The sequence below is a fragment of the Amblyomma mixtum genome, chromosome 6 (genome assembly GCF_055824585.1).
Source record: "Amblyomma mixtum isolate Tamu chromosome 6, ASM5582458v1, whole genome shotgun sequence".
Lineage (NCBI taxonomy): Eukaryota > Metazoa > Arthropoda > Arachnida > Ixodida > Ixodidae > Amblyomma > Amblyomma mixtum.
Genome location: NC_143017.1, coordinates 109,303,996 through 109,316,418, shown reverse-complemented (window position 1 = coordinate 109,316,418; position 12,423 = coordinate 109,303,996). Strand labels below are relative to the sequence as shown.

Below are 12,423 nucleotides of genomic sequence, written 5' to 3'. Positions count from 1 at the left end.
ACCAGAAACAGCAAAGGCCCTAAACCAGACCCCTGCGGCGCTGCCGAAGTAATAGCAACACATTCCTGTAGTGAGTCATTAATTACAACGCGTTGCATGCGAGCCTGCAGATAATTAAGCAATTAGCAAAGAGGGAAGACCAATGAAAGATAACGTATGCAACTTAAAGAGATGTAGCACAGAATTAAAATGTTTCTAAGTCTAAAATATATATATATAGAATATATTAGTACGAAACACTATTCTTATGGGCAAACCCCGAGCAAGATATTGTGACGTTTGTATACTGATATCAATATTCCAATATTTATTTTTTCCACGCTATTTCTTTTCACCTCCTCATGAGCTATAGCCCCCAAACGAGGAACAACCTTCCCCTATACCCTTCCTGCAAACAATGCTTGTAAACCCCCCCCCCCCCCCCCCCCCTCTCCCATGTAGACCAGTTTCACAGCATGACCCGCGTTAGCTTTCCGCATCGCTCCTCGGTGCCTCCAAATAGTATTCGCCCTCTGCGCCTTGTTGCCAATGGTGCCTTGCTCATAAGTTTTTCGCGGCTGGCCTGGTGAAGAGCCGTGCCACTTGTGTCGGATTCGCCCTGCGTTTTCTATGTTCTTTTCGTTGCTGTTCGGTTCTTGTATCCTCTGCACTCAAGTTCTGCATGGCCCTCCTCCTTTTTTCCCAGAGAGAGAGAGAGAGAGAGAGAGAGTGAAAACGAGCGCTGGATGCAGTCTCTCCCATGGCCGCTGTGTCGCATCGCTATGCGACTATTCCACCATGGAATACACTATAGTCGGATGATGCCCCTCAAAGGAGGCCCTCCTGCCAAGTTCTAAATCAACAGACTGTTGATCGAAGTTGTCTACAAAGGAGATTTTATTACTCTTTGCAGACGTATACAACATGTAGTAAATGGCAGCATCACTACAACACGACAACAACGTCAACATTTGTAACCTTTGCAGAACATTTCAATGGTACTTTGGTCCAGACGCATACGTGTGCAGAGATAACATCATGTGAAAGGAGTCTTTCAAGGCAGTAGTTCGTGCATTTTTTACGATAATTTTTTTCTTCAGAATAAGAGTGATTGTGTCACTATGTAGATAGCACTGAATACATGACATCTCCCATTGAGAGGAATGTGTAGATGCACATAAACATGCTGTAATGAGGATATTAAGCTACATGTGTGTGCTCTTCATGACTTATCGGGGGACACTAATATAATGTTTAAAAACAAATAAACAACAGATGCTCGGCAATTTTTTCTTCCGTGAACATGAAATTCTTCTGGCCATCAAGCCTAACGCGTAAGCTCTCAACGATACTCTAACATAAATGTGATCTCCAAACTCTTACATACCGCAGAAAAAAAAAAATTTGTGAACAAGGAATAAGTTAAATAACAGACACTTTCGCTTCTGTAGCCACCCTGAGAAAAGAGGACACGCTGTGGTTCTGGTATACCTTGAATACCTGAAGCCGTGCCTTTAGCGACAGTTTAATCCACGACCAACATCTCATCCAATCAAAAAGAAGAAATTTGCAGCGAAAAATCGAACACAGAGTACCAGCGTAATTTTATAATGAGCAGGAAGTAAGGTTAAACCGGATAAAGCCTAAATTTTTTGGTCGCAGCAGTCACAACCTACACAATGTAACGCGAGCACAGCACAATCCTGCCATGCTCGCGAAGTGGCCCCGTGGACTCGCAACGTGCTTAGCGGGTAGATCCAATTTCCTTGCGCAGTTTCTCCACCTCAGTGGTCCGCTCGTCCAGTTTCCAGTCCTTGTCCGACGTGTAGATCTGTAATAGAAGCGATCCAGAGACGTGAGAAACTTATCTGTAACTGGTGTAAACTCAGAGCGAAAGAAGTCGACGGAAACGTATAACAAGAAAAAACGCAGCGGGACAAAATGTGCCGATCGAAAACGATTAACTATTCAAAGTTTGAGACAGCTTCTGCAGTTTTTTTTTTCCTTTATGCCTTTTCTTCATCGTCTTCCGCACTTCACATCAATGCAAAACCAAATCACCCTACCCGCGAAAACCTTATGTGATGCTAACAAGCAAGAGCAGCTCCTGAAAAACATCGCTGCTCTCTGGAAGTTATTCCTTCTAGTTCAGAAGCGTAAACCCGCCACTGCAGCGAGCGGCATATCCGAGACACTGCATGAAGCTGCATTTTTGTGTTGTACCTCCGAAACGCTTCCCGCTATGTGTTTTGAATGGCGTAAGTTATCCTTCAAACGTTTGCTCTGCGCTCGCCGACAACAGCGCTGGAGCTATGGTTAAGCGTACACAATAAAGCCGGATTAGTCAAGAAAAAGGAAGTTTGACTGTTTCATCAGCGGCAGCTTATGCAGCCACACACGAAGGTGAGAAGGCGGCTACGGTGGCCGTCCGCGTTGCCAAGGCCGCAGAACAATAGGCGCGCGCTAAGGCGCGTCCAGCAGCGAGGGACGCTCAGCGTACTGCCGCAGCAAGAAAACGAGAAGCAGTTGTATGCAGCAGTGCGCAAAGCATCAAAAGCGAAAGGGACACTTAGCACGCTCTACGCTGTAAAGAGAAGCGCTGGTGGCGGCGGCCCCCAAAGCTAAGAAAGCAGCCTGGGAAACTAAGCGCGCTGCTCAGCTTGAGCAGTAGCTGGCGAAGCTGGCCTTTCCTGCAGTGTATTTCATGCTTGCCTGAAACTCAGCATAGGTGCTCATATCAGGCGCAGTACGATTCCTGCAGAGCAGGCTTCAGTACCACACCCTGCAGGATTCACTAACACAAAGTAGCGTGAGCAAATAAAAAAGAAATAAAAATAAAATTGCCCAGGAAGCTATGAAGTCAAAATCTGCAAGAAGCCTGCGCCGCACGGGCGGCTTTTCGGTTGCTGCATTACGTAACCGAAAGTTACCGGCGACAACCATTTGGACCTAGACAAAAGCGAGAACAAAATCTGAACTACAAGTGCGCGGCTGACTAATTAGCTGATGCTACTAGAAATTGACACTTTCATCTTTAGGAACAGCCAAGTAGTGCCCCTATAGCCATCCTCCATTGTGGAATTAGCGTTCAACTGCCGTTCTACAGCTCAAAGCGGCGTGGTTTACGTTTTGCAGCAGGCTTACCTTTTGTCTCCTGTCGGCGCTGTATCGCATCCAGGATGGGATGGGATTTTTCCTGCTGCACCTGCATTTCGCAAAAGAAATCCGTCGAGTAAGCGGCTGATAAAACACTGACGAACGAAGGAAGAAAACGCTGCGCATGAACAGAATTATTTTAGTGCCAGGAAGCACCGTAGCGCGATAAACAAAGCATGCATTGGCACTCCTGTGAGAGCAAGGGAGTTTAATTTATTCAGGGCGCTTCCTTTAAGATGGGGAACTCGTTGCGGGGGCTTGGCATTTAGAGAATACAGTGTATCAGCGCATTAAACAAATCTATTCTCCGGCCACGGCCGGATAAAACGCATTAATTTGCATGTGTAAAACCAAACCTCAAAGCAAAAAAAAAGGCATGTTTTGGACGTCGTCCAAAGAGAGCTGAATAACAAAGCAATGAGGCCTTTAGTGACACTTCACAAGCTAAAACGTTAAATTGCGGTGCCATTTGAACTATGTATTTCTTGTACTTTTTTCATCGAAAAAATGGAGTTCAACACGACTGTTCTACCTAAAGTTTCACGCTTTCTTTTTCCTTTGGGATTCGGGGGATCTTAAATCTGCCATTGACGCAAAAATACAAAGCCGCCTTGAGGTCACTTTGAGCGATTTAAATATCCAATTCTCTTCATGCGCCTTAACAGTGCGAAAAATGAAGCACAAGAGTAATTGGTATTATAAGCTCGAGTGAAATTTCCAGTTTTGTACTCTAACCGCCTTCTGTGGCTCAGCGGCTTTGGCGTTCAGCTGCTTATTCCACGGTCGCAGGATTGATTCGCGGCAGCGGCGGCCGAATCTATATGGAGGCGAAATGGAAAATCGCCCGTGTGCTGTGGGATGTCAGTGCACCATGGCGTACCTTATAGCCCTTGTGTCGCTTCGGGACGATAAAACATCACAAACCACACATCGCTTAATTTCTGTACATTCACTTTTCGTCGTGTTATGCATTCTTTATAATGTGTTATCATTAGAAGCCCCATCGTGAAGAAAAGGTAGCGTCTGGCATTGTAGTGTTATGCACACCACCTGCTACCTTCCACCTGTCATTCACCTGTCATCCACCTGCCAAGGTTAGCAGGAGGAAAGTGGAGAGGTGGAAACCCTCCTCTCCACTTATAGGGGATAGGAGGGAGAGGCCGGAACGTGGCGGCCACGGGAAGAACCCAGAGGGCGGCTACAGTGGAAGGTGGAGGGCCAATCAGCCAATACCAGTCAGCGTTCGCCAATTAATGCGCTAAGCTGGAAACCTTGCTAAAATTTATCATGTTAATTCTAAAATCCATTCAGGCCACGCGACCCCTGCAGGAAGCCGTCAAAAACAAGCAAGCAGTACGGGCACCGCCGGATTAGGGTTGTGCGGTGAAAAAAAACTGAAACGTTTCATGTTTTATTCACAGGAATACGAATCTTGAACTTACATCACATCCGGCTTCATCATCGAGTAGCAGCAGAAGCCCAGGCAACCGACTGTGGCAATACTCATGATCACTACAAGGGGAAGCACCTGCAACGAAAATAGAGCGTCTAAGTTAGATCCTTTTCCATTCTTGGTTTTGTCACTGTGTCTAAAAAAAAACAAAAACACTCAAGCTTTTTAGCTATGCGATGGCAGTACAACGCTCAAGGCTCTGAACGTTTATAATAGCTATCATGTGTGTTTGCCTGCGGTTAATGTTCTTATGATTGTTTCCTCTATTGCCTCGGAGCCCCCGGACAAAACGTTCAGCCTGACAGGCGACTTTGGCATTGTATTTGAAATGACGACCAACTAAACACGTTTTGTGCATTTACGCAGTGTTGAGACTGAACATAGCCCTAACAGCAATGCACAATGCTAAGACTATAATGCTAAACAGCGTGAGACAACAAGTGAGTCGTAATTTCTTTCATCGTTCCCGCGGCGAGCACTCCTGCTCATAAATAAATAATAGACACTATTCTGGGAAAGCGCCCTTTTTCTTTTGCGAGGCGGAGATGCCCTGTTATGTCGATTTAGAAGATGTGGGGACGTTACGATGCTGGCAGTTATGTCGTGATATAAAAACTATTTATTGTTCCCAAGAACAGTGCTCCTCCTTCCAATATTGAAACAGCGCACATCAGACTTGTCTTCGCACAGTGACGATCATGCTTTAATAGAACTGATCGGGCTTCTATAAATCTTTTTTCTTCGTATTCTTTAACGGCGCACGGAAAACGAGTGGAATCTCCACTAATCGATTAGAACAGAGGGTTGGACAATCAAGTTGGACAATCAAGTTGGACGTCATCACGTTCTAATTGCCACCGCGAAACCAGGTGAAGCTCGAAAATAACTCTGCTCGTGTGGCTAATTAGGGCACATCGTAAAACTTCGCAGAGTGCGAAAAACTACACGCCAAGAACACTCATACTGCGCCGGCGTGTGTAGGCGTTTCTTCTGCTGTTAAACAGAAGAACAGGTGTACAGGTGTACAGAGCTTTTCATCGAGAAGTTCGAAAGACAAGGCTACAGATACAAGCACCAGACTTATTTAGGTTTGTATTCTCGCAGTTCTATTTTATTTCTCGATAACTTTTCATTGATGTTTAACTTCAAAAACTGGGGACGCTGCGCGCGTGATATTACGCGTCCAAATAATCGAAGTCATTATCGTACCTCCTTGTGAGTTCTGAAGGTCTTGAGTCCAACGATCTTCAACTTTTCGGGGTCCTTTATTTTATCCATGGTCGTGTCTGTCTGAAAAAAAAAAAAGTAGAGGGGCACAAGCAAACATGACGGCCATCTTTATAAGCCCTGGGAATTTCGATGAAGGTAGCATTTTCATTACATGAGCTCGATGGATTTCCGTACTCGTACCGGCCTGTTTTTGTCCATCCCAGCATGCATCCGTTACCATTACACTTATCTCAATTTCAAGCTAGAGACGCTGTATAATAACAGGCTGCCTCTTGGTTTATTGATTCGGGACGGAACAAGTACCACGAGCCGAACTCAAAGTCCGTACCAGACTCTGAAGGAAAACATTAAGTGCGCTCATGAATAAAGCGTAAAGGATATATACAGAATACTCTTATGCAGCAGCTTCGTTCGCAAGTACGGAGATTCGTTTCTGCGCATTGTGCGCACTAAAAAGTTTCGTGATGCAAGAATAATCCTGAATAGAGACTTAAAATTTCACTTTCTACTCCGAACCAGGAAAAAGTCGGTGCAAGCAATTGACCCTTTTAGTTCCCCTGTCTTATGCACGAGGTCCCTGATTACACAGCCCCATTCTGGGTCTTTTCTGCTTCTGAAAGCCGTCGTAAACTCTACAATGATGGCAGATGAAAAGCATGCAGTTATTTCTTCAGCGCTGCTCACATCAGGGATGAGCTCCTTAAAAATTCTTTAAGTCTCCAAGCCCACCCATGAAAATTGGCTGTAGACGGATAACAAGGAATAAAATGCTCTTTTTGCGAATATCAAAAGGGTATTCATCCAGCCGATATTTTATGACGAGTTTACTTTAATTTCGAATATATTAAAGCAGTCCAGAGAACACAGTTAAAAGTTTAATCTGGCAAGCCTCCTTCCTTCGAAAATTCACGGGCTCTGACTGCACAACTGTTTTCGAGTAAATAAGAAAAAACATGGAAGAAATTTTTGTGTAGGCCCGAAGAGCCAGTGGCCACGCGTGTAGGAAGCTTGTTCGTAAAAAAAAAAAAAAGCTGCATGAAGTAATGACGACGTCCTAGACCTATGTAGTGCGCTTGCGGTAGCAGAAGAGGTGTTCACAAGCCAACAGCAGGGTTTGTACTACAAGGGTAGGCAGAGGGGATTAGGCAGAGAGCCGCTTGCTTTAAGAAGCTCCTGCTTATGCGTATCGAGAGAGAATTTACATTGCATAACATAGCTCTAACTGTACTGTAAAAACGTTGTCCTTTTAGTACTCCAAAGCACCACTCTCCATGGTCGCCCGTTCATAGCCCTTCCAAATGGCCAGTCGGAAACTATTTAGCGCGTCCTTGAAACGCAAAATTACGTTTGACTCGAATTCCGACGCCGGCTTAGTAACAAAGCGACTTGACCGTTATCCACTTTAAAGCTCGCACAGGGAAGCTTTTGCGCTAAGCACTTATCAGTATAGCACAGCGCTTGCTACTAAAAGGAACCATTAGGGGCAGCCACGCAACCCAGTTTCTGCGCTATAAAGAGATACGTTCTGAGTGGCCAGAGGAAGCGACTACACACCTACGCAGCAATAACTTCGCTCAGAAACTGGACAATAATGATGGATGTGAGAGCTAGAACAGCAAGGCGTGAAGGGTGCAAGGGGATCGATACCGTACCGTACGAGAAGTTTTCACTGGTGCGAGTTTTGGAAATTTAGAACCAAAGCAGCGCGGTTACGATACCATATTACAAACTTTTTTTTATTCTTGGCACTAGCTGTAACCATCTCGCAAGAAAATAAAGAACGTCTTCGAGATAGCATAGCAGGGCATATAACCAAAACTTGTTAGAATTTTCATCGCAGATCTAACTGAAGAAAAGGTAGCGATCAAAATCTCGACTTTCTACAAGTGATCAAATGAAGGCCAATAAATCTGGAAAGAGAAAAAGCGCGGTGTACCTTGTGGAACTTCGGAGCGGCGATGGAACGCGAACCTCCCCCGACTCGCGCTTCACAACTCTGAAGTAGTACCGAACTTGTGGGCCGTCAGAGTCAGGTCTAAAACACGTGCCCCAAACTTCCGAAGAGGATGAACACAGAGTCAACAGAGCAGGCCAGCGCCGGACCGAAATAGACCACGCTCGAGTGAAAACGCCGCCGCCACCCACAACGCTTCCCCAGCTGGTCGGCCGCACAGCCAGCGATGAAGGCGCGCGAACGAAGCGCTCCCGCGCTTTTTTTTTCGCGGCAAGGCTGTCAGCGCCTCTGAGATGACGCTCTCAAGTTCAATGCCGTCAACGCCTCGACGTTCTGTCTTCGGTGTTCGACTCCTCAGCCCCGCCCTTTTCAGACATACTCAACTGTCGACGTGCACCTCACGCCAGGAAGCATCCATCACGGCCTACGTGACGACTGCGCACGCCGACAGCTGCCTGCTGTCTTTGCTTCTTGTTTACTTTTTGCGGCAGAAAAAAGGCCGCCGCGGGCAAGGAGGATTTGGGCTGGCGAAATCTGCAGCATTTGTTCCGGATAAATTCGACCTCTGCAAACATAGCACAAAGCCACCGTCGGATTCGCGTACAATAATATAAGAATGAACCCTACGTGAACAAGAAATCAGTGATATGTCCCGACCACGCTAATATTCATATAAAGTTAAAACAAACTAAATGTAAGCACTTAGAAAGGCAGTAGTTAAATAAATATCTCCTTTCAGGGAAAACAGCGCGGAAAAACTGGACCGAGATTAGGAAACACGAACTCACACAGCGTGTCTCCTATTCTCGGTACAGTCTTTTGCGCGCTGCTTTCGTTGAAATCATGTACCAACGAACCCGGCAACTTTCCGTAATAATTATCCCCTCTTGTGCCGAAGTGCGCGCGCAGAAAAAACTGCTTCCTTTGCTCGTTCACATTAATAAATGGCAGCGCTCTAATGCACTCGCGACAACAATCCGCAATAGTAAGCATCTGTATGTCGCCTACAATTTAACGACATGCTGCGCAGGGCTACGACGATTGAAAAGTGGCGAGTGTGGGCAGAGCCAAGAATGGCTGTCCCGCCACATGCAGAGTTACTGGGTCTGCAACGAGTCAATAGGCGCAGCAGCTGCCGGTTTTAGGCGTCGATTATTACTATGCATTATAATATGCACGTGCCTATGGCTCGCACGCGCGTGGCTTCATGTTCGCTCTATTGTTTACTCGTTTGGTGAGCAATATCGATGAAGCGACTGCCAGAGGTTGGATATGCATACACTACGTGTCTCTCCTCGGAGTGTTTCAGTGGTCGGATCAGTAAGGCGCGAGGGTGCAGCTCGCGAAATCTCGCCGCCTGCGCATATAACCACAAGTCCGAGACGTTTTTTTCCCACCGATTTCAGGTGCCCTGAGCATCAGCAGTCTGCAAACCTTGTCCAGCGACCGGTCAGTTTCATTTTTCTTCCTTGCGTCCCTTACAATCGCTCGTCTTGCCCCTATGCAACCAACAAGAAGAAGCTAGGGAAACATTTTATCACCTCCACTTGCTGCACCTAATTGAGTGTAGCCGGTGCGTAGCAGTTAGTGTGTAGCAGATGTAGGGCCCTGCCATTTTTACAGCGAAAGATTTTTTAGCTTTGGTTTATCCATATGGCACTGCATTCTACACTGGAATCTACAGCGCCAGCCGTAAGACCTTCATTTTTAGTGAATTAATTTAATTTCATTCAGTTAAATTCAATGGCCACCACCTGCCAACCGTGGCAGGTGGGTAGAGACAGGAAAATTGCCCTCTCCATGTTCAGGGGAGCGGAGGGAGAGGAAAAATGCCAGGGGAAGGGGAGGAGGGAAATGAGAAAGGGTGGGATTAGACTAAATGGCTGAAACCAAATTCTGTAACGGATTTCGCTGAATAATGCTTTAAGCCGGTGAGGAAAAAACTTTGTGCACCGCAAATTTTGTGAGTGTTGGCCGCAGAAGACGGGAATAGGCTGTTGTTTGAAACGCGCGATGTCATTTTCCAAGCGGAGATTGCAAAAATAGCGTTATCAAGGTGCGCCTAGAATGTGCACAGCAGATAGGTATTTCCGCGACCTTACATCGTGGAAGGAAACCTTATCCTCCGCGAAGGTTAACTTGTTTTTTTGTTTTTTTTGTTTACCTTGGACAGCGAGTGTTAATGGTCTGTTTTCCACAGAGAACGCATGGAAACTAGTGGAGCCTATAACACCTCGCCGCATAAGACCCACTTTATACATTCCCCACCATAAGCTTGCACAATATGTCGATGAAAAAAAAAAAAAAAAGGCCTGTCCTGTCGGAGCCACCAAACTAGTCATATTAAACCGTCGAACAATGGACAGCAAATGCGCATTGCCAAAAAGCCATCTTTTTTGCTATCAGCCTAATGATTCCAGCTGTTAAAACTTCTCCTCCTGTATATTAAACGGTATGCTATGAAACTTCAAGGCAGAATGTCGTTTGCATCGTTATAACCAATATTTTAATAACACATACACATTAGAACGATTGTTATCGTGACTCGGCCGCTCGAGGGCGTGGAAAGCGCGCGCAGCCGAGCGAGCTGGCTGCCCTATTGAAAGATGTGCATATGTTTGAATAGGTTAGCAAATAGGATTAGAACAGATGTGGTTCGCCTTTATAGGATTAGCGTCCCCAAGTGATTCAGGCTTCGAGCGACGCTGTATTGCAGGGCGCTGGATAATTCCGACTACTTGCTGATCTTTAACGTGCACTGACATCGCACACTACAGGAAAGTCAGGGGTTCGATCCCGGCCGCGGCGGTCGCATTTCGATAGAGGCGAAATCCATCGTCGGTTAGGTACAGCGCGAACTAGGCGGCTAGACTAGAGGCGAAATTCTAGAGGCCCGTGTACTGTATGATGTCAGCCGAAATTATCCGGAGCGAAATTATACGGCGTCGCTCGAAGCCTGGCTCGCTTTGGGACGTTAACCCTATGAAGGTAAACAAATGTGCCCTAGTTCTATTTGTTGACCCATTCAAACCTGTACACATTTCAGTAGGGTGGGCTGGCCGCCTTTAGAGATACCGACGAAAGAGGGGGGGGGGGGGGGGGGGGGCGGAGAATTTGAAGTCCACCACGGAGTGCAGACGCTTGGAGCGGGACTGTGTTCTGAACAGCTATTCTTTTAAAAAATAGTAGCAATATCCCGCAATAATCCTCCATAGCGCGAATAGATCCGTCAGCGCGGGGTTTTAGTTATTCGTATGTAAAGCACTTGCTTCTTATGTTGACTATCTGCGTTCACAATGCTTGAACGATTGAGCGGAAAGCAACGGAAGAAGCAATATACAGAGTAGTCTTAGAGGAGCTTGAAATTCGTGAACAAATATGCGACATCACAGCTTTTACGCTGCTTATGGCTGGGGCGCGTTTCTTTCCACATGCTCATCAGAATATAGTACACTTGTGCAGCAACTTCTCTCAGAATACCAGCCGTATATTTATGCATTGTCATAAGCAAAGTGCTTTTGAAACACTTGTGCCACTTGTGCAACTCTCCCAATTAACCTACATAATTCTTCGTTCCAAGACTTCGTGATTTATTATAGTTACGGAAGGTTCAAGATAACCACACTCGGGGCACCTTCAGCTCATCAGCACCACCCAGTACCTTATGTGGACAGCTTAGCAGCACATACTGTTCACAGGGTATACAACATAGGGAAGGGCCAGCATTGGAAAGCGCGAGGGATAAGCTAAGCTAACAAACGACGTTACGGCGCGTATATGGCTCGTAGATTCAGGCCATGATCGACAAAGACACTCATACTAGCGGAGATCACGAGCAAAACACAAGTTCCACGAAATCTGTATAGGCAGGCCTCTGACTACACCAACCCCTTTCCGAAGTTTTTTTTTTATGTGTTTAGAAATACAAGTTTTTGAACTTCATAAAAGTATGTCATGCGCAGAAAGCTCTTTGAGAAAAGGATAAAAAAAAGGCCGGACGAAAACTTCTAAAGCCTCGTAGTCTAGCGAAGGACTCACCTGACAAAGCCGCTAAGATGAGAGTCTGAACTGTCGTTCACGCGAGGTACGACCGCGCTCAGGAATCGAAAACAAGTGTGCACGATTTTCCGCCTTGGGCAAACAAGGGAGAGGAAAGGCGTCCGTGGGCAGACTGTTGATAGCAAAGGGAATTGCAACGAGAGTAGGAAACGGTTTCCGTAGGCCTTGCCCCTGAATCATCTGCGGAGGGCGTAAAAGCGGAAGTGCTGCATGCGGACGGGTTGCAGCTGCCCCTGCCAACGGGATGAGCTCTCCGCTAATCGCTCGCCCGAGTACTGTCAGCGAACAGGGGCGAGGGGTTGAAACAAAGCGCGTTCCGATATCGGACGGTCGCTGACCAATGCAATAGCATATATCGGCACTGATGAGCAATTTTCGAGCGATATGTCCCCTCGGTAAGAATAGTACCGCCACAAAAGTGTTTTCTGTCCTGCACATGAAAGCTATTGTGCTTGAAATATGCGACCACAGTGCGAAAACATATTTGTCTATTCTAGGCTCGCAACGCTCTGTTAAGAAATATATTTGAGGTTACTGCTCGATGAAGTGCGCTCGTATAAGGGGACGAGGTATTAGCAAGTAATGCAGATTG

The 12,423-nt window shown here is 46.3% G+C and overlaps 1 protein-coding gene across 2 annotated transcripts; it reads right to left on the bottom strand.

The window, feature by feature from the left end:
* Positions 1 to 852: 852 nt before the first annotated feature.
* Positions 853 to 11,949, bottom strand: LOC149339998 (cytochrome c oxidase associated subunit FA4L3-like). 2 transcript variants are annotated; one of them, XM_089548740.1, is made up of 5 exons: positions 11,811 to 11,949; positions 5,798 to 5,878; positions 4,578 to 4,663; positions 3,124 to 3,184; positions 853 to 1,810 (listed from the first exon to the last, which is right to left on the bottom strand). In XM_089548740.1, the coding sequence occupies exons 2-5, from the start codon at positions 5,864 to 5,866 to the stop codon at positions 1,724 to 1,726; spliced, it is 303 nt and encodes a 100-aa protein (XP_089404866.1). In that variant the 5' UTR covers positions 5,867 to 5,878; positions 11,811 to 11,949; the 3' UTR covers positions 853 to 1,723. The 2 variants fall into 2 exon arrangements, with proteins under 2 accessions (XP_089404866.1, XP_089404867.1); XM_089548741.1 differs by having other exon boundaries at positions 5,798 to 5,874.
* Between the last annotated feature and the right edge of the window lie 474 nt (positions 11,950 to 12,423).

What these genes read in the sequence shown, in the direction of transcription:
- LOC149339998 (XM_089548740.1), bottom strand. Translation starts at nt 5,866, where the DNA reads ATGGATAAAATAAAGGACCCCGAAAAGTTGAAGATCGTTGGACTCAAG. An exon ending in ATGATGAAGCCGGATGTGAT is followed by an intron (nt 3,185 to 4,577) that starts GTAAGTTCAAGA and finishes TGCGAAATGCAG; the next exon opens with GTGCAGCAGGAAAAATCCCA. An exon ending in GCGCCGACAGGAGACAAAAG is followed by an intron (nt 1,811 to 3,123) that starts GTAAGCCTGCTG and finishes CTTCTATTACAG; the next exon opens with ATCTACACGTCGGACAAGGA.